Source organism: Alosa sapidissima, chromosome 12, assembly GCF_018492685.1.
Source record: "Alosa sapidissima isolate fAloSap1 chromosome 12, fAloSap1.pri, whole genome shotgun sequence".
NCBI lineage: Eukaryota > Metazoa > Chordata > Actinopteri > Clupeiformes > Clupeidae > Alosa > Alosa sapidissima.
In genome coordinates this window covers 21,533,464-21,553,613 of record NC_055968.1, presented here as the reverse complement: position 1 = coordinate 21,553,613, position 20,150 = coordinate 21,533,464, and the positions used below count along the sequence as shown (strand labels likewise).

General features: G+C 40.7%; 3 protein-coding genes across 4 annotated transcripts; 2 read left to right on the top strand and 1 right to left on the bottom strand.

Annotated features, from left to right (window-relative positions):
* The first annotated feature begins 4,494 nt into the window (after window positions 1–4,494).
* Window positions 4,495–10,166, top strand: plcxd1 (phosphatidylinositol-specific phospholipase C, X domain containing 1). The gene is made up of 7 exons (XM_042111795.1): window positions 4,495–5,246; window positions 5,551–5,682; window positions 6,200–6,342; window positions 7,080–7,208; window positions 7,734–7,889; window positions 8,525–8,705; window positions 9,077–10,166. The coding sequence occupies exons 2-7, from the start codon at window positions 5,559–5,561 to the stop codon at window positions 9,319–9,321; spliced, it is 978 nt and encodes a 325-aa protein (XP_041967729.1). The 5' UTR covers window positions 4,495–5,246; window positions 5,551–5,558; the 3' UTR covers window positions 9,322–10,166.
* A 2,604-nt stretch (window positions 10,167–12,770) lies between these two features.
* On the top strand, window positions 12,771–16,279 carry si:dkey-66a8.7 (PI-PLC X domain-containing protein 1). The gene is made up of 7 exons (XM_042057354.1): window positions 12,771–12,865; window positions 13,205–13,302; window positions 13,405–13,541; window positions 14,435–14,563; window positions 14,667–14,822; window positions 15,008–15,191; window positions 15,606–16,279. Exons 2-7 carry the CDS (start codon window positions 13,206–13,208, stop codon window positions 15,860–15,862), a joined length of 960 nt encoding a protein of 319 aa, XP_041913288.1. The 5' UTR covers window positions 12,771–12,865; window position 13,205; the 3' UTR covers window positions 15,863–16,279.
* gtpbp6 (GTP binding protein 6 (putative)) lies at window positions 15,952–20,150 on the bottom strand. 2 transcript variants are annotated; one of them, XM_042057353.1, is made up of 10 exons: window positions 19,374–20,142; window positions 19,126–19,263; window positions 18,739–18,809; window positions 18,528–18,658; window positions 18,189–18,259; window positions 17,932–18,090; window positions 17,507–17,715; window positions 16,944–17,092; window positions 16,677–16,829; window positions 15,952–16,564 (listed from the first exon to the last, which is right to left on the bottom strand). In XM_042057353.1, the coding sequence occupies exons 1-10, from the start codon at window positions 19,807–19,809 to the stop codon at window positions 16,438–16,440; spliced, it is 1,644 nt and encodes a 547-aa protein (XP_041913287.1). In that variant the 5' UTR covers window positions 19,810–20,142; the 3' UTR covers window positions 15,952–16,437. The 2 variants fall into 2 exon arrangements, 1 of the variants encoding a protein (XP_041913287.1); XR_006021162.1 differs by lacking the exon at window positions 15,952–16,564 and having other exon boundaries at window positions 16,687–16,829; window positions 16,944–17,117; window positions 19,374–20,150.

Sequence of the window (20,150 nt, the reverse complement as noted above, 5' to 3'; positions counted from 1 at the left end):
TATCAAACGATAATGTTTTATTGTAAAAGTGTACTACATTAAATTCGGTCATGTTTACAGTCTAGGTACATCGTACTGTCAGATTTACAAACTGATTCAAATGCTAGGCTAGCTAAATTTACTTGCTGTTGTCAAATTAATGTTTAGGCTAACTTACGTTATGGCATCATAATGTTAGGTTAACGTTACTCGGCAGTCTGATTTATAATTAGGTCCTACCTTTGTTGTCAGTAAGTTACAGTTTATTACACTCATGATAATAAAATATGAAGTAGTGCTAGGCCTACCGGTAACGTTAGCTTCTAGGCTGTCAAAATTATAGGCTGAAGATGTGCTGCTGGTTTACGTGGAGATTTAGCTAACATTTATGTAACTCCTGGTGATCATATTTTTGTGAGTTTAATAGGCTAACTTTAGCAATACTGATATAAGTCAACTTTAAGTCATATCTGACTAGACTGCTATCATTAACCGTTCATTGGGCAGCAAAAGTGTCCGGACGAACAGAGCTGCCCGAATGGCTGGTGTTGCTAGCAAACACGGCATGTTCAATGAGCTCACCCAGCTTGCGAAACTGAATTATTCTAACACCATCTTCAGCCTGGCATTTTGACAGCAAACTCAACAAACATATAGAATATATATTCTATGATTATTCTAAAGTTTCAATTATAAGTAGCCTTCAGTTGAACATATTTATCTAACACTGTCTATCTCTTTTTCTTCTGTTTCTGTTAGGTGCCACTTCACTCTGCTACTGGATGGTGGAGGGCTAACTGCGAACGGGTGGTCTATGAATGCTATACTGAATGGATGGCAGGGAAGCACAACACACGTGAATTTCTAAATGAAGAAGAGTTAATAAATGCACTTGATTTTCAAACTGATAAGTTGTCTGGTTATGTATGCACGATTGTGTAGCCTAAACCAGCCATACTAGGCCTAGTCAAATTTATCCTGGCTGTATATAAAGCAGGATGTGAATTTCCCAATATTTTTCCAGATTAAAAGTGGTTTACTGAGGTTTAATATCAATTGAAATACCATTGAAATCGCATTGATCTTTAGTTTGGTTGTAATTTCAACGTTGTTTCAATATTCATTTTAATTGAAATTCCGTTGATCTGTAGTTGGAATTTCAACATTGCTTCAATATTAATAGAGGGTGCAAAATGTTATAGGATCAATGTTTAAGTGCGACGTTGACTCAATGATTTTAACATTGACAAAATAATGTTGATTTAACATAGATTCAATGAGTAATTGCTATCTGGGACGTCTCCCATGGGCGTAGATTTAGGGTGGGACGCTAAGGACTAGTCCTAATCAAAATTCTAAGATGACAAAATTGTCCCCACCAATATTTTAGCGAACTTATTTGTACTGCTGATCATTCCGACAGCCAGCACGACAATACAAGAAACGTCAGGGTTATCTGACACGCAGGCTACACGCATGGCGAATGCCAATGCACTGGCAACTTTGCACTGGCAGTCAAGCGAGCAGGTGTGTCAACGACAACGGTAAGTTACCAGGGCTGTCTGCCAATACATACCCCATTAAAGGCCAAAGTAAAACATTTTGATATTGAATTTGACTGACAGAGCTTTCAATTCGGTAGCCGTGGCCTACTGGTTAGCGCTTCGGACTTGTAACCGGAGGGTTGCCGATTCTGAACCCCGACCCCTCATTGCTACCCAAGCGCTGCTGTTGTTGCAGGCAGCTCACTGCGCCGGGATTTATGTGTGCTTCACCTCACTGTGTGCTGAGTGTTTCACTAATTCACGGATTGGGATAAATGCAGAGATTAAAATATACTTATACTTACAATTAACCACATTATAATCAATAGGCCAAAATCATAATTGTGTGTCTGTGCCGAATTTCGTAATTCAAGTGTAGAACTGATAAGAAAATCATAAGGCTGTATATCTTGAACTTCCAGTATGTGAGAAACTTGACTTGCCTTAATATCTCCAACCTCAAGTATGCAGCTAATAAGGAAATATAATTGTTATTTAATTAAACAAGGTGAAATTCTCCCCACTGTGCAATGCAGAAAAGGATGCTACAAGGAAGGGAATTCAAACACACTCAACACCTTACCATCGATATCTGACATTTTTTCTGTTAATTGGCTTGGATACAAAAGGACATTGTTGCCTTTGTCGGTGTCCTTATGTGAACTTGCACAGGTAACCTTGCTCATCTTTACTTGCGTACGACTTCACACCAGTGCTTCAGGGCAGCCGTGGCCTACTGGTTAGCGCTTCGGACTTGTGACTGGAGGGTTGCCGTTTCAAACACCGATCAGTAGACACGGCTGAAGTGCCCTTGAGCAAGGCACCTAACCCCTCACTGCTCCCTGAGCGCCGCTGTTGTTGCAGGCAGCTCACTGCGCCGTGATTAGTGGGTACCTCACTGTGTGTTCACTGTGTGCTGAGTGTGTTTCACTAATTCACATTGGGATAAATGCAGAGACCAAATTTCCCTCACGGGATCAAAAGAGTATTTATACTTATACTTATACTTCAGACCAGAGCTGATGCTTCAGCAAAGGCCGTCACTGAAAAGCTGTGAATGTCGTTGAACACAGCTGTTCTCACATTAGCTGATCGCGATAAACATTAACCATTGTTGCCTAATTACCAATTATTCATCAAGTAGTATCTACTTTTTTTAGTGTTTTTCACATAGTATTTTGCAGTATTTTTAAAATACAAAAATACACACCAATAAAGTATTTTGATACAAAATACAGAGCCATTTCCTTCAACCCAATAAAATCACAAATCACACAAACCAAATCAAGTTTTAAAAAAATCGCAAAAGTATCGAAATTAAGATTCTTCACTTAGTATTGGTATTGAAACACTAATGTTGGTATTGTGACAACAGGAGTTGGGGATGTCTCCCCACCAAAGCTGAGACCAAACCTACGCCCTTGACGTCTCCTACTTTTCCTCAGGGTGGAAAAATACACCTCATTAGCCTGAAAAGAGTCCCACTGCCCCAGAAACCCACTATGAGGAAGATCAGACCACCTCCCCATCCTCACACACACACACACACACACATCCCTCCTCTCAGTCTGTGATGGAGGCTTTGGGGGCACTGATGGCATGCAGTGAATGGAGACCTCATTGGTTAGCACGAGGTCCCCAGCTCAGCAGTCAAATGGGGCACTGCACTAATAGCTTTGTCTTGTTGTGTTTCAGTTGTCAGTCCTCTGAGAGAGAGAGAGAGGGCAAGCAGAGTGAAAGAATTTGCCACTTCAAGTGGTTTTCAAATGACAACTTTCCCCTTCAAATAACAATCCCCCTCCTTTCAATGTAGCCTAACACAACTTCTGCAGGGCTAGAGAAGAACAGACATGCTTTGTAAAATAAATATGTATTTTTCTAAATATTGCAGTGTCATTACTTAACAAGATAGCTGCATTAGCAAAAGGAAACTGTTTTGTGCAATAATAACCTCTGTTAGCATATTAAAAAATGTGTGTTGATAGCCTATGTCTTTGTGTTGAGAAGAGCCACATCCAGCCCAAGGGGCCATTAGATGTAAACACACAGTGGTAACGTGAATAGGACGTGAAAGCAAGTGCACTGGGTCAGAATCACATCGTGCCCCAGGGGCTGCCTAAAAACGGCCTGCTCTGGCCAGCGCGATTTAAAATGCAACGTTTGTTCACATCTGTTTTTTATGTACCACACTTGTCTCACATGAACTATACTTATTACGAGATGAAGAGAGAGAGAGAGAGAGAACTCATGTGCTGTTGTTTTATGGCCTACGTGGACATAATGTCAGGCTCTGGTGATGCCACTGGTTTGAATGCTGCTGCATGCTCACCACAAAAGATGAGGGATGGCTGTTGAAGTGTGTTGGATGGGTGAGACAGATTTCTTTATCCCCCTGAAACAGGGGTCACTCGGGTACACTGGGAATCGGGTACACTGGAATCCACTCACTAGTGGATTCCACTCAGAATATTGCAGCTGCCTCAAATGTAGACATACTTGCTTATGGAAAGAGGCAGAATGGAAGATGCACATACAAGATACAGGCTTATTTTGGAAAATGTAGCATGCATTGTGATCTTCCATGTTCTCTAGTTATGCATACAAATTAATATTGTCTAGCCTACACCTTCAGCAAAAGGGATTACACTAAAATAATCTAGTAGGAAAATCTGAAGAACTGCAAGCCAAATACTTTTCACCAAGAAAAGATAAATTAGTAATTTTTCAGCAAATCATTGGTGTGCCCTCAGTTTTTACGCATAGGCTAGGCCTACTATTTTTAAGATGCCATCCCATAGGCTACAGGCTCCCAATCTGAAATCCTTATAGACACACTGCTGGCATTTCTAACCTCCACATGCCGCGCAATATTCCTTTCTCTAACGTTTCCCCTTTAAAACATTGTATGCCGATCTCGTTTAGGAAACGCTGCACCAAATGTAACAATGTTACAAAGTAGCAGTGCGGTGATGTAGGATGATATTTGGGAAAAGCTCAGTGTCATCGGGAAACGGCCCTTTACCCATTGCACTGAGGTCAGCATTTCAACTCTCAGTTGCTTGTAGCCTACGGTAATTTACACCAACAGTGCCGCAGTCGAGGTAGTATTGGAGGTTTAGCCTACGTTGATTTTTGCTTGACGAATGCGGACTGTATAATTTCAGCAGGGCAATCGTTATTTTCCAGCGGGAACTTTGCTGCTGGCTCTTTAAAAGGAGTTTGATGTAGCATCGGCCGATTACGCGGACTTCAAACCCCGCCTTTACGAAATGGACATCGAGTCATACCGGTAGCACACTACTGATCTCAGTAGTCTAATCAGATTGTTTTTTGGAAGGTGTCTTGTTCAGGAATTTTGGAGGAAGGTCCCATGCTGAATTGAGATGTGCTTAAGTGCTCAAATGGAATAATGTGAGCGGTCTTCCGGGTCCATGGACAACCTTTTTGCGCTGCCGTCTTATTTCGGTCTGCTGTGTTCTATCCAACACCGTGGGATTTTGGACTGGATACCCTGCCAAAGTTCAACCTGATACCACCAATGGCCAGTACACAACGTATCGACCTCATTTTTCTTTGACAGTTATGTTTTTTACGGAATACTCGAGTGGTTGTCTTTATGTGACACACCCTTTCACTTCTGAAGTAATTTGTTTTTGCTTATTAAAATGAAACAAGATTGACTTGCTGGTACAATCTGCCTCCAGCATACTGAATAACGGAACGGTAAGTGCTAGAATCGGTGATAATGCACCGGTGTAAAAAGCCTCTTTGAATGACACACACTTTGTAGCCTAGGCTATAACTGGTGAAACCCTACACGATCTGACATCACTGGTGATGTAGACAATACAGCTTTGTTCATGGAATATACACTACATGGTAACACTTCCACAACAACCGGCTTTTTGTATAGTTCTGAGTTAAACTATTAGATCAACGCCTAGCCCACTTGGTCCCACTAGGTTTCAACAGACAAGATAGCCTTCACTTCTGTTTTTAAATTTAAGTTAATCTTATTTTCTGACAGGTTTGAAGATGTCCTCAGTGGTTTTGTCTGAGGTCTGTGAGGTGCCACTCAAAGACCTGCCCTTGGACAACTGGATGGCACACCTACCCAATGCATTGTGGGACATACCACTCTGTAACCTATCCATCCCAGGTACCTAATACCTTCCATTCACCTACACCGCTTAAATGTTTAGTGGGTTTATGTTTAGTGAAAACAACAGTTGCTGACTGCTATTACATGCACACACACACACACACACACACACACACACACACACACACAAAGCTGTTTCAGATACATTGCTGTAATTTTATCAATGCTAGATGGATTTCCTTCTCGGATGTTTCTCCATTTAAGTACACAACATGTCTGCACTCTGTATAATTTCTCTGGAGCCACAGGATATTAGCTGATGGCTCCTGAAATAACTAAGTAACAAACGTGGTGTATTTTTACATTTGGAGTGTGAGATATGGTTCTACTGAGTAAAGAGGTTTTGAGTGATGCCTAACTGAGTCTGTGGTTACTCGAGGTGGGTCAAATTGCATGCTTGCAGACTGTCAGCGCTCACTCAGGCCCACAAATAAGCACATGATTTTGCTTACGTTTAAGTCTAATTTCAAAGTTTCCCTCACTAATCTGCTGTACATATGCTGCTTCTTTTTAGGGAGTCATAATGCGATAACCTACTGCCTTGATAAGAATGACCGGTCCCCAGTGGACCTTACCCAGCCTGATGTGCTACAGAAACTGGACAAGTACATGAAGCCTCTGATTCGCCCTTTTGTTTACAAATGGGCAATTGCACAGGTGGGATACTGCAACATATTTTATTTGAACAAAGAACTGTGCAAGAAAGATAAATTGGAATACAACAGGAGTTGATTGAATCCGTGTCATTTTTAATCCAATTGGAATACATGTGGTTGCTGTTTTTCCACAGTATGTGATGAATCCAATGGGTGATTAGAATACATGGGAAATGGTTATTTATATTTCTGAGGATATTGTGAAGGTTGAATATAATTATACACATATTTCACATCACATCTTTGCACATGTTACATTTATGCAATTAAACCCCACCATGCTGTGAATGTGTATGTCTAAAGACTATTTAGCATTTTCACTACAAATATATCTCAGAGCTTGAAAGTGAATATGCTGTAGCTCAAGATGCACTCTGTAAGAATCACACGACCATAAGATGCTTTTCTCCATTTGCTGATGCTGGTGTAATTGAAACAGAAACACTTTAGGGGAAAGCCTGTCTGAAAGTGCTTGTGTCGAACACAGCAAGATTTCACTCTGTCAGCATTTCTCCTGGTGGAGTTTTAAAGCTTAGTCTTCTTCCCAGGGAGGAGTTGAAAACTTAATTTGGAGATTAAAGTTGAATTTGAAAGTAAGGTAACCTATATTGATACTGAGTTATTGTATTCATATGTGCATATTTGGATATATGTGAGGGATTTTTTTTCCCAATCTTAACATTTCAGTCCTCAATTATAATCCATGACAAAGTCATCTTGCTCTTTTGGCCTCATCAGGAGTGTACTGTGAAGGAGCAGCTTGATGGTGGAGTCAGATACTGTGACCTTAGGATAGCCCATCGGCCAAACGACAGCTCTACTGACCTGTACTTCTATCATGGAGTGTACACCACAATTACAGTAGAGGTGAGGAGCCTGGTGATCCAAGACTGTAATAGAATATAGCCTTTTCCACCAACAGAGAACTAAATGCAGGCTGGTTCACTAGATAACACTAAGGTTAAAAGAATTCTGAACAGAACCGGTTCAAGAACAAGTTCTCTGTTGGTCAAAAAACAGAAACAGAAACTGCATAAATAACAAAGATGTAACTGCTGATTTGTGTGAAGAATGTAGGCAAACTGAAAAAAAACCCCCCGATATATATATATATATATATATATATATATATATATATATATATATATATATATATATATATAAGACGCCTTGGATAAAATCATCTACTGAATGACTACGGTCATGTTGTGCACATGAGATGTGTTGTGTAGGTGTGGTGACTGGGGGAATGTGTAGATTTCCATTTTATGAAAATCAATGAAAGTCAGGACGTTCCACAGGGGTCACACTCACTCAGGCCCAAGCTTTTAATGTAAATGACTTTGAGTTTGTGGTGATCCATGTGAGTTATGTAGCCTCCTCTGTCGGCAGACGGTGCTGAAGGAGATAAGAGAATGGCTGGATGCTCACCCCCGCGAGGTCGTCATCTTGTCCTTCAGTCACTTCCTGGGTCTGAGCCAAGAGCTCCACAACATACTCATTTCCACCATCAAGAATGTATTTGCTGCAAAGTTGTGTCTAAAATCGGTAATGTGCCATTCACTTGTAACAGCTAGTATTTCTGTGCTTGGCATGTGCATTGTTGTGCTATGAAAGGTTTCCTTTCATTTTTGCAGTGTGTTTGAGCCCGGAACACAGAATTACATGGTGTTAAATAGTCATGGTCGTTTTAGAGGTGTGCAGGAGGGAACAAGCTTCAGCAGCTTGATTTGCATTTTAGAAGTCCTCGTCATCCTCATCAATTAAAGAGCTGGGGAATACATATTCATATGTCCTAAATGATAACTTTTTACAAACATTTGCCACTTTTTGAGGTATGCTTTTATCATGCAACTAGTTTTGTTAGAATTTTCAAATTCATTTTTTTTTTAAATGTATATGGTCAACTGAAGGACAGGTAAACTTGTGTCACCCCCAACAGCCATTGAAGATATGCACCATGTCATTCTGTGTTCCGGGCTAAAACACACTGCATAAATGAAAGGAAACCTTTCATAGCACAACATTTCTGACCATCACCAAAAGACACCATGTTAGCAAGCTTCTAGCAGTGCCAAAAAGGCATTTGCGTTTGTTTTTGCATGCCTCTTATAGTTGGCTTACAAGTAAATTGTTGCATACTGTTGCTTTAAAAACAAATGCCTTTTGTACCTCTTGAACAGGTGCCAGTGACCTTGCGCAACCTATGGAGTAAAGGATTTCAGGTCATAATTTCTTACGAGCACAATGTAGTTAACTGCCACAGCGAGCTGTGGTCCCACATTCCCTACTGGTGGGCCAACAAGTCCAAAGCTGAGGCCCTCATAGAAGAGTTTGAGCGACGGAAGCAGAGTGGCAGGCCAGGTAGGAAAAGGAAATGTTCCCTACTGTCTGATAAGCACTTTCCCCAATTGTCTTGATCTACAGTGAATTTATATGTAAATAGATTCTACTTGCTGACACTTTTTTGCAAAACTAAAGCTGTACAAAAAAACACAAGTTGAATGCATCATCATACATCATATTATCATAAAACCACAGTTCCCTGTGCACCAGTGCACAATGGCAGTTTTCTGTGAGTCAGTTCACAGCACTTCACCCACTAACATCAGCATGATTTAAGCACAACATAGACCTGGGTGAAATTACAGCCATCACACTTTATAAGCACAGTGTATGATAGTTGTAATTTGGATACTGGTTGTGAAGTTATTTATTTGTTTGTTTTTTTCCAGCTGGATTTTTTGTCACAGGTATCAATCTCACCGAGGACTTGAAGTATATCTGTTCCCATCCAACTGAATCTCTGAAGGACATGGTCATGTCCACTTACCCAACACTGTTGGCCTGGGTCAAGGAGCAGAGACCTGGCTCCAACACAGGATCAATCAATATCATTGCTGGGGACTTTGTGACTGAGAGCCAGTTTGTACCAACTGTCATTGCACTGAATGAAAAGCTCCTGAAACGGACCTCATAATATTTTTTTTAAATTATTATTATTATTTTGGTCATAACAATTTGCACAATGTATTGTTTTTTTCTTTTTTTAAGTAAGCATGAAACAGCGAATGTGACTTAGTTTTTTGAATCAATATTTACTTCAGGCATTTTGACAGGATTTGATAGGATGTATTTGCACACTTAAAATGCTGATGTTTTTTCTGGGTTACAATGGAAATGATGCACTGATCTTTTTATTACATACTTAGGTGTCAGTATAATCTTACTGTTAATGCAATGTCTTAATTTTTAATTCTGAACTTTAGGAAATCTGATTAGGTCAATTTTCCCTTTCTGAATGGATTTGATATTTTCCAATCTCATACACATCAGTGATGCCCTTACAGATTTGATGTGTGACAGTAGAATAGATAAGCTGATTCATTTTGAAGCACAACACATATCCATTGGTTAGTAGTAGCACAGAAACTTTATAGAGCACAGAAAAACTGTATGTCATGGGGTTAGCATGAAAGTCCAAAAATAGTCACAGACATCACAACCTGTATAACCCTTATATATGCAAACTCACAGATATTACATGGTACCAAATACCAATATATTTAGGTGTAGGAATACAATATACTGCTTCTTTTGGATGCATGCTATCAGTGGTATGACTCCTGGCATGAGGTATTTTTTATACAACTCAACTGCAACTGTTCCACATTAACCAGTCAAGAAAGCTTGGGCTTTAAGTCAGCAGGACTTAAGTGAATGATATTGTGGAGATTATGCACCCTTCCAGCAAAAAGAAGGGAACAAAAAATATAAAGAATGTTTCAAAAGGTCTTAAATAAAAGGAACTAAAACTACAACAAACACACTGTCAAAGTTGAGATCACTGGACATAATTTATTCATCTTGGCTACAGTGTTGGGAGTAATACATTAAAAAAGTAATGTAATTACAGTAATGCATTGCTTTTTGCTGTAATGCAGTAATGTAAGGCATTACCAATACAATTTCAGTAATATTTTACTCGGTACAATTCTCAGTAACTGAAGTTACTTTGCTTTGGATTACTTTGCTTTAATCCAAAATTGAGAAATGCTCAATTGGCACCAGAGAAGATTATCCAAGAATCAAAAAAGTCATCTATGCTGGTCCTGGAATTTGATTGCCTTGTTTAGATGACTGTAGAAAGGGAATTTGAGTTATCTCTGCCATTCATGCAACAGATCTAATGTGGTTAGGCTATAGGCCTACCTCTCATTTCAAGCAGCGAGAATAACTAAAATGTTGCTTTTATAGACAAAGATTGTAGCCATTATTCTCAAACTATTTGCATTAAGTCTACACCACTGTAAGTGGAAGGAAAGGCAACCAGCAATGATGAGAACCATTTAAAGTCAACATACAATTTCACTATGGCTATATTTTACTATATTCATAAGTTGTGAGTGACCTTTGGCCTTTGGGGCCTACATTGTCCCATGAGCCATAACTGCAACCATTATATTGTTCTTTTGTTAGCCTTAAGCCTAGCTCAGTCATTATGCCATACCACATCACCTCCTGCCGTGTAATGAGCTGCATTGAACACATGAAGATCTATTGAGAACACCAAATCCATATTTCCTGTTATTTTGGTGAAAGTAATGTAAACGTAGTGTAATGCCTTACAATTCAAAGACAGTAATATTGTAATGTAACGACTTACTTTGAGATGACAGTAACAAGTAATAAATAATGCATTACGCTTTTGAAGTAACTTGCCCAACACTGCTTGGCTATCACCACTAGGGTTGCAAAATTCCGGGAATTTTCCGGAAACTTTCCATGGGAATTAACGGGAATATACGGGAATAAACGGGAATTAACAGGAATAAACTGGGAATTTTTAATCTAGCAAGTTAGTCTATAACAGGGAACTTAAATGCAGTGGACAAAACCCCATCTTGCAGCATAATATTAGTTAAAACAACCTGATTTAATGCAATTTCAGTCAAATTTCTACACTGCACATACATCAATCCCATGCACACAGCAATCAGCATAGGCTAGACATAAAGGAAACCATAGGCAGAGAATGGGATTCCCGCTAGCATGGTAGCTAGCTTTGTATGCTAAGCTAAGCGAAAATACGAACAAACAAATCATATTGCTTATTACGAAACAACATTTTAATGTCTGTATATGAAACAGTAGGAATTACCAAACATTCCCAGTTAATTCCTGTAAATTCCCATTAATTCCCATAATTTCCTTTAATTCCATGAAAGTTTCAATTTGGAATATTTCCAAAATTCCCCATCTTAACTTCCGGAAAGTTTCCGGAAATGTTCCGCCCCTTCGCAACCCTAATCACCACACACAATGGTATATCAAAACAAGTTCACTTTATTGCTTAAAATATGTGTCATTCAAAATGCATTGACCTCAGATTTAGATATCCAGAGCACCATGTCTAAAGTTTAATGTCAAGTCAAGAGTTGTTACATGGTGTACGATGTTCATGTTAGTGATCAGTGACCAGGGACATGAGTAAACAACCCATCCCCCCCCCCCCACCACCACCACTCTCTCTGTTGGTTTTTAGCTCTAAAAATGAAACCTAACCAGAAATGTATGTGATGGCAGACACACAGAAAGAGAGAGAAAAAGTGAGAGAGCAACAGAGAAGGAAAGACAAAGACTGAGGAGGGCATTCCACATTCCCATCAGAGGAAGACCAGTGGGCCAGGCACAAGTTCATGGAGGACAGAGGATTGTTGTGGTTATCGTAATGTTCATACAGCAAAACTACACAATCCCCTGGTGTCCTGCTGTTTGGAAAATAATCTCTGACAACAAATATGTCCACTGCTGGGTTGGCTTTACACAACATAGCAACACTGGGAGGCAGACTGAAGTGATCCCAAAATGAAAACATTCTCACAGACAATGGAACTGCTCTGCCAGACGGGGGGCATTCAATAACTCAGTTCAACTTCTCAGTTTGTCTTGCTCATCAAGCTCAACATTTTTCTCAGTTTGTTTTACAAAAGAGGAAGAAGGCTCTAGCCTCTCACCGCAGACATTTTCTCATGATACAATATGATAAGCTCCCACAAAATGATGGCAGTTAGTTGGACGAGAGCTTTAAATATCTACCCTTGTTGAGAGGGTAAAATGAGTTAGGATAAATTGTGACAGGCTACAGGAATGCTGACAAACCCCAATTCTCAGCATTCTCAATTCTCTGTGACCTCATGTTGGCCTGATGGGTATTGTTGGAAAATACTTGAAAAAGCAAATGATTACAACATAGTCTGATCAAATTAGCTATTGTTAGGTGACCAGCTATCGTTCTTTCAGAGAACAAATTTTTAGTTTTATCACAGGTAGAAGTAGATAGGCACTAACAGGATTGGATCCCATTGAATTGGCAAAATAGCCTATGGACAGAAGTCTTAAGCATGACGTCACGTTTGCGACCTGTCTGATCACGCACTGTCAGCACTGCTGACTCGAGTTACTTTAATCAACTGATAGAGGATAGCTGTCTTTTTACCATGAATGAATGATTGATAACAAACGTGAGTAGCATGACATTTACATTTTGGTGATGTAGTTAGGTACTTTTAAACCCTCCTGTCAGGGGTATAGTAAAATGACAAGAACCAGGAAATGATCTGGTGTCACAGTTACAGCTTGTGATAGGCTACTGTAGCATTTTTTTGCACGCTCAGTTTTTAACACTGCAAGACAGCCCACAGCTCTGAGACAGCACTCAACGACAAAGATGATTTGATTCATTTAAATTAAGTCAAGTTGTAGCCTGGGTCGTCCATTAAACTGTGATAGTTTAATGAGATCCTGAACACTGGAACTTTTTGTAAACAATTCGCATAAGCTCTTCTCTCGCGTTGGTAAAGGATGGATTTAACCGAAAGTGATTCTGACTATGGGAACTGGATGTCTGCTTTGTCCGAAGAGCTGTGGGACATTCCCCTGTCAAATCTCGCCATCCCAGGTAGGGAACGATACGAAATTCGTAACTTTGCCAAATCCAGACATCTTTACCTTCCTCCTTAAAACGGTTGACTGATGTAGTGTGACTTCTGTGTCTCTACAGGCAGTCATGACACCATGAGTTATTGTCTGGATATTACCTCACCTTTGGTTAGATCGGAGTCGGACGCCTTTAGGATTCTGGATGGTCTCTTCTATTGTTTCACACGACCTGTAATTTACAGATGGGCTACAACACAGGCAAGGACATTAGGCTACATGTGCTATCTTAAAGTTACAAGCCTCAAGTAAGCTATGATAAACACTGTTATAACTGCAGCAATAACAATTTTGATATTTACTAAAGTTTAGTAATGACAAACTATGTAGCCTATCCTTACTTATTGAAGGTCAGGATAGCTATTAATCAATTAGAGGAGACTAAGACATGGAACTACTTTTGGGATATAATCTTGATATCTTGATATCTCATCATAATATCACTAGCAGGCGTAAGGAAAATTGGGACAAAAACATTTTAACATGGGATTTTAACAGCTTTTCAAAGGGGTCAATGTAACAGTTAAAACTCAGTTCTCACTAATACAGGCATACATTCGTTTCTGGTGTGCAGGGTGCTAAAGGTTGCATATCTTTTAAGACATTGTAAAGAGGGGTGTGGAATCTTAACAGACTTTAGTGATGTGTTTTTTAGACAATTATTTGTCATCTCACGACATGGTGTTTGCTTTTGAGAGCCACAGAGCTAGAATATCTCTGCATACTTCATTTGGGCAGTCTACAGATACAGGACATTCTGGAACATCCACAGGCCGCACCTGCATGTTGGGGGCTTATGTACATTTGGACATCAGTGCTGAATGCATATGAGAAATATTTTCAGCATAGCATAAGCCTACATAACATGGGCATTAAGACAGGTCAGTACAAGGGCACTGCACAATAATGAGATAGTCATTGGAGTTCCAAGTATCAGACACAGTTTGGGAAGTGCTGTTTCAGTGTTGTCCAGGGTGCTGTAGGCCTTATGTCCTGTAAAGTACTTACTACATTTCTACTGAAATATTGTTTTACACACACAATGTCTCCTATTTTGTAATTTTGGTAATTCCTCACCAATGTTATACAAACAGGAAAAAGACATTGTCGAACAACTCCAAGCAGGCATCCGCTACTTCGACCTAAGGATAGCCCACAAACCTAATGACAAGTCAGATGAGCTGTACTTCACACATGTCATATACACACACGTAACAGTTCTGGTAAGAGGAATTACCTGTTTTGTCAGAGAATTAATGGAACACTATTCTTAACCTTTACCATAACAAAGAGAATGTAAGCCTGACTTAAACAATTGTCTTCTAGGAGACTCTACAGAAAATTGCAAGTTGGCTTGACTCACATCCAAAGGAAATCGTCATCTTAGCCTGCAGGAACTTTCAAGGGCTCAGTGAGAAACTCCACGAAGCATTTATTTACTCTCTTAGGAGAACATTTGCCTCAAAACTCTGTCCACACACGGTGAGTGAGATAGTGGGCAAAGGCACACATACAATATCAAGAATGTCTTCTGCAACTGTGTATTTATCTGGGTTTGGCTGGATGTAATTATTAACTGTCTGAATGATGAATAATTTGCCACCTTATTTTAAACACACATGGCCGCAGTGTTTCTGTCGGTGTCTGACGTCAACCTGTTTCACCAGGAGGCTGTTGTGACCCTGCGGCATCTGTGGAGCCTTAGGTACCAGGTGGTTCTGTCCTATGATGACCAGACAGCTGCGCGGCATAACGAGCTCTGGCCTGCTATTCCTTATCTGTGGGCGAACAAGCCGACAGCAGAGGGCCTGATCGACTACCTAGAGTGGCAGAAGTCAGAGGGTCGCCCAGGTGAGAGAGGACATTAGACATCCAAATTAAGGATATTTCAAACAATGATATGATGTATTGAATATAAATAATAGAAAACATGACTAAAAAAAAACTCAATGCATCCTACAAGCTCTTTAGGCTGTCTAAATATACCTGACATCAACTAATAGTCATTATTTGTCACATGCATGGTTGTATAAGTACAAATGCAGTGAAATGGAGGGTTGCAACTTGCATCCATTCCATGCTGTGCAAAGGGGAAAAAAATAAGCAAATTAATATATATTATACACACAGTATATGTAAAGCTTCTTCTCAGTCTGTCAGTCCTAGACAACATACATAACATACATTAACTTACAGCACATGATTTCTACCGCTCTATTGTAAACATTTCCTCAACATCTTGGCGTTATTGTGTCTCCTGTGCAGATGGGTTCTTTGTGGCTGGCCTAAACCTAACGGCAGGCCGCTGTTTCATTGCCTCTCACCCCCATGAATCGCTGCGCTCGCTGAGCGTGGAGAACTGGGACGGCGTGAGGCAGTGGCTGAAGGAGCAGAGGCCCGGCCCAGGCCACAGCTGCCTCAACATCATCGCTGGAGACTTCGTGGGCCTCATTCCCTTCTGCCACCTGATTATTGCTCTGAACAAAAAACTGATCCCAGCATCCCAGAGCCACGGAGACTGAGAGGCCTGGCTGAGAACAAGGATTTTGACGTCATACCTCCCAAAGAAGGAACTACCTGAGCTCCATATCAAATATCACAGTGCAATATCTAACACAATATTTTTTTATTCATGAACCTTTTTTACACACGCTTTTTACAATACATTTTGAGTATCATGATGCATTCATATGGTCATGTGAACATGGTTAGTTTGACACCTTGGCCAAACGGGACACTCTGTGGTATCATGAGCTATTGTTTCAAAGGGAAGACTGGACTGCAGTGTGATACGCCTGAAGATGTACGACACATTCATTGCCTGCTACATAATGACAAGTGAACGGCCAAAAGAGAAGTCCTGTCAGAATGATTGTGTTCCCCATTAGTCACTTTACTGTTACATTTCCACAAACAATACACTTTTTATGTCCACTTTCTATTTCGGTCTTCTTCCTCATTCCCTTGGCTGATAAGATTCTTGAGTCCACCACAGGTATGAGCAGCAGATAGGAGAAGTTTGAGAGCAGGGCCGAGTAGACGTGCCTCCCGAGGCAGTCTGGGTGCAGCTGGAACACAAGGACAACCTGTCCTGCTGTCAAGTGTTCTGGAACAGCTTCCTGTAGCGACCATATGCGGCGGCGCTGATGATGACCTTGACAGTGGCCATGCAGTCGTCTCCCCCAGCTTCCACTTCCTGCACTGTGGCCTCTTTGTAGAGCCATCTATACACACACATAAACACATAACAACTTGATATCACATGTGGCTGCGTAACATGTTAATCATTAGGTTATAACCTGATTGTGCATTTCTGTTTCTAGAACATTCACTTACCCCAGCTGAGGGCTGCTAAGGTCCACTTTAAGGGACAGGATTTGTTTCCCTGTGGATTTCATTATTCCTTCCTCCACCTTCTGTCTCAGATCCTCCAAGCCGAGTTCTTTCAGTGCTGAAATTGGCAAGCAGTCAGGTTCTGTGGGCTCATACCTGGGGGACAATATAGAGTTGGCAGGCACAAGTCATTACCATACATTGGCAATGACATTGACTAGGAGACAATGACTCCGTGACCATGGTGATGGAATGCACATAAGGTCTTACTCGCTGATGAGATCCACCTTGTTGTGGACCTCTATGATTGTGTTCATGAGTCTGTCAGGGATCTGCAGGTTCTTAAGGACGTTTAAGACGTTCACCTTCTGGTACACTGTCTCTGGGTGGCTGATGTCTCGCACATGAATAATGAGGTCCTTTAGAGGGTGAGCAGAGAATCAACTGAGAGAGAGAGAGAGAGAGAGAGAGAGACAGAGAGAGAGACATAGTGTACACACTGTATGTGTGTGCTTAATTGTCTTTCATGATGTAACATGTCATTCCTTTACTGATTAGAAATGCTCCATCTCAGAGTTGGGTTTTAAGCAGCTAACTGTACGTTTCGTTGTTTCAGGTTAAGACTGTACAGCTCTAGAAATAGCTGTTTTTTTACATAAAATCACCCAGGTCTTAAAAATGAAATGACTTCATATGAAGCAATTTTATATGAAGCAATTTAGACATCATAAAATGCCTGAGCAAAGGGTAAGTGTTTGTTTTGGTCTGTTAATAGAGCCTGTTTAGTTGTATTACACAGTAATTAGCCTTTGGGAAAAACTAGAGGTACGAACCGAGTGGGTCACGTCCTCCAGAGTAGCAGAGAAGGAGTCGATGAGCTGATGGGGAAGCTGGGACAGGAAACCAATGGTGTCAACGTACAGGACGGTCAGGTGACTGGGCAACTCCCCGGCGTGAACTGTGACATCCAGAGTGGCAAAGAGCTGGTCTTTGGGCTGCAGGCCAGCATCGCCCGTCAGGGCTTTGATGAGAGTGGTTTTGCCTGGTAAAAAGGTAAAGATGTTTGATATTTCCCAGACAGAATTGGGAAATGAACGCAGGCCAATAGATTTTCAGGTGGCAATGCAACTGCTACTCCACCACACCCGCACTGGTCACACAGAATAGATTTCAGCACAGATTTCATTTTGGGTAACTAACAGGTAGTATGATGCATAAAGGCCTAGCTGGAGAGACTGCATATTCTTCAGTGGCTTACCACAGTTGGTATAGCCCATGACGGATACAGTGGGGAAGTCTTTGTTTTTGCGCTGAGAGCGGAGCAGGTGTCTTTTGCGTCTCAGACGTTCAAGAGTCGCTCGGATCTTCAGCTCTCTTTCTTTCAGAAGCCTCTGCTGCACCTCCATGGCTGTCTCACCTGAACAGAAGATTTATCAGGGATTTGTCCTGTACTATAAAATAGCCAAAGTACAGGAACTCAAACTAATATTGGGTGTGTGGATACTGCAATCATACCAGACCCCATGATGTATCTTGAGCCTCCACCTTGCTGGTCGAGGTTCGCCACTTCATTCTTTAAACGTGACCTACAAAATGAAATATTAACAATAATACTTCAGTCCCTAATCAAATTCCATTTGTTTTTCCTACAAACTAACTTTGTATTATGATGTTTAATATAAAACCATAATGAAAGGTAGGTTTCAAGATCTGCTTATTCTTAGTCTCTGATGTGAAGCACTTTGGACACTTACTGGTTGTTGTAAAGTGCTATACAAATACACTTTGATTGATTGATTGATTGGTAGAAAATGGAAAAAGCACTGTGATTTCTTCAATTGAAATCCAGTTTACCTTAAAAGTGGAATTTCTGCCAGGGAGATTTGAAGTTTTGCTTCTTTGGTGCGAGCATTGCGGCGGAAAATATGTAGTACTACTGTATATCTATCGAAGACCTTCACCCCCCAAGCCTCCTGTAGTTCCCTCTACGGTGATGAGACAGTGAGATTAAAACCATGACACCATACAGCTTTGACAGGAAAGGATAATTGATCTGCAAACTCACTTCAGCTGGTGGAGACAGGCGTTCTACATTCACAAACACAGCTGTGATCCCTGGAGTCTTCCTTATTTTTTCTGAAGGAAAGTGAAGGAATTTACATTTACATTTAGTCATTTCGCTGTTGCTTTTATTCAAAGTGAGTTACAAAAGGGGAGACAATCAAGCTATAATGCGACAAGGACAGTGCAGCAATATAGACTACTACTAGCATCTGGGGGAGAGTCAAGTGGTAAATGCTAGATTTAGCATGTTCAGTTGTTGGTAGTGATAGGAGAAGAATGCAGCAGACTTATGATCACCCAAATAAAACAACACTTTCACATTTTGTGTGATGTCTGTAAGAAGCATGACAGCAAGGTGACATTCAAAATCAATTCAAACACAACAAACCTGTAAGGGTTTGAAAGTTGCCTTTGCCAAATATCTTCCTTTTCTCTGGTGTCTTAGTAGACATGATGACCTTGTCAACCACTGTCCAGTTTTGCAGTGTCTGGACCAGACCAACTGCCTCTGCCATTTGGAGCTCAGCTTTGATACATTTTAAGGGATAATAATAACAGATGAACATGTAGGGTCATGAATTTCATTGTACATATATGAGTGATGATTGACATTTAGAAGTTGTCATGTCTGCTCACCTGTGGTCAGATACTGCTTTTTACTCCCCCACTTTACGTCAGGATGCACTATGAATACTCTGTGGTCTCCATCCCCAATAGCTGTTGGCACAAACTGGTGAAAAAGTTCATTAACTTCGCTGTCTCCGATGACATCTTCGCCACCTTCTGTATCGTCATCTTCTGCGTTGGAGTGCTCTGTCGTGTTTCTATTGCTTATAAACGCGCAACATGTAGTGGACAAACTGCTGGAATTTAAGCCGGACTTAAAACTTGCATGCAGTGGATAAGTGACTATCTGACCTGAATAACCTGGTAACTTTAGTTTGTTTGCATGACTTATTTGAATTGATAATCGCCGCAGGTTCCCCAAATGTCCATTTTCCCAATGGCACAACTTCAAAGTCCAGCTATATCCCCATAGTCCCCTCTTACAACAATTAGCGAGGACGCTCATGGTCACTCATAGACTAGACTAGCCTACTTATTTTGACAGTTCAGGTGGATCTCATGGAGCAGTAAGCACGTGCTGCATTTTACAAGCTGATTCCTGATGTGCTACAACATGTAGCCTAGTTTACAATACAATACATCGTATGCAGCCGTTCATCTGACCTAAAAGAGAACATAGGCATAGGTGTTATGTAGACTGCGCATTGATAATGCAAACGCAAAAGACATTCTTCGAATCCCTGCTACGTCAAGTCGACATTCTGGAAACACAAGTCGCTTCATCAGTGGTTACTTCCGGAAACAGCTTTGCGCTTTTTAAAAAGAATAGCTCCCTCCCGTGGACAC

What these genes read in the sequence shown, in the direction of transcription:
- plcxd1 (XM_042111795.1), top strand. Translation starts at nt 5,559, where the DNA reads ATGTCCTCAGTGGTTTTGTCTGAGGTCTGTGAGGTGCCACTCAAAGAC. An exon ending in ACAAATGGGCAATTGCACAG is followed by an intron (nt 6,343 to 7,079) that starts GTGGGATACTGC and finishes TGGCCTCATCAG; the next exon opens with GAGTGTACTGTGAAGGAGCA. An exon ending in GAAGCAGAGTGGCAGGCCAG is followed by an intron (nt 8,706 to 9,076) that starts GTAGGAAAAGGA and finishes GTTTTTTTCCAG; the next exon opens with CTGGATTTTTTGTCACAGGT.
- si:dkey-66a8.7 (XM_042057354.1), top strand. Translation starts at nt 13,206, where the DNA reads ATGGATTTAACCGAAAGTGATTCTGACTATGGGAACTGGATGTCTGCT. An exon ending in ACACACACGTAACAGTTCTG is followed by an intron (nt 14,564 to 14,666) that starts GTAAGAGGAATT and finishes ATTGTCTTCTAG; the next exon opens with GAGACTCTACAGAAAATTGC. An exon ending in CAAAACTCTGTCCACACACG is followed by an intron (nt 14,823 to 15,007) that starts GTGAGTGAGATA and finishes CTGTTTCACCAG; the next exon opens with GAGGCTGTTGTGACCCTGCG.
- gtpbp6 (XM_042057353.1), bottom strand. Translation starts at nt 19,809, where the DNA reads ATGAGCGTCCTCGCTAATTGTTGTAAGAGGGGACTATGGGGATATAGC. An exon ending in AAGATACATCATGGGGTCTG is followed by an intron (nt 18,091 to 18,188) that starts GTATGATTGCAG and finishes TCTTCTGTTCAG; the next exon opens with GTGAGACAGCCATGGAGGTG. An exon ending in TGGAGGACGTGACCCACTCG is followed by an intron (nt 17,093 to 17,506) that starts GTTCGTACCTCT and finishes CACCCTCTAAAG; the next exon opens with GACCTCATTATTCATGTGCG.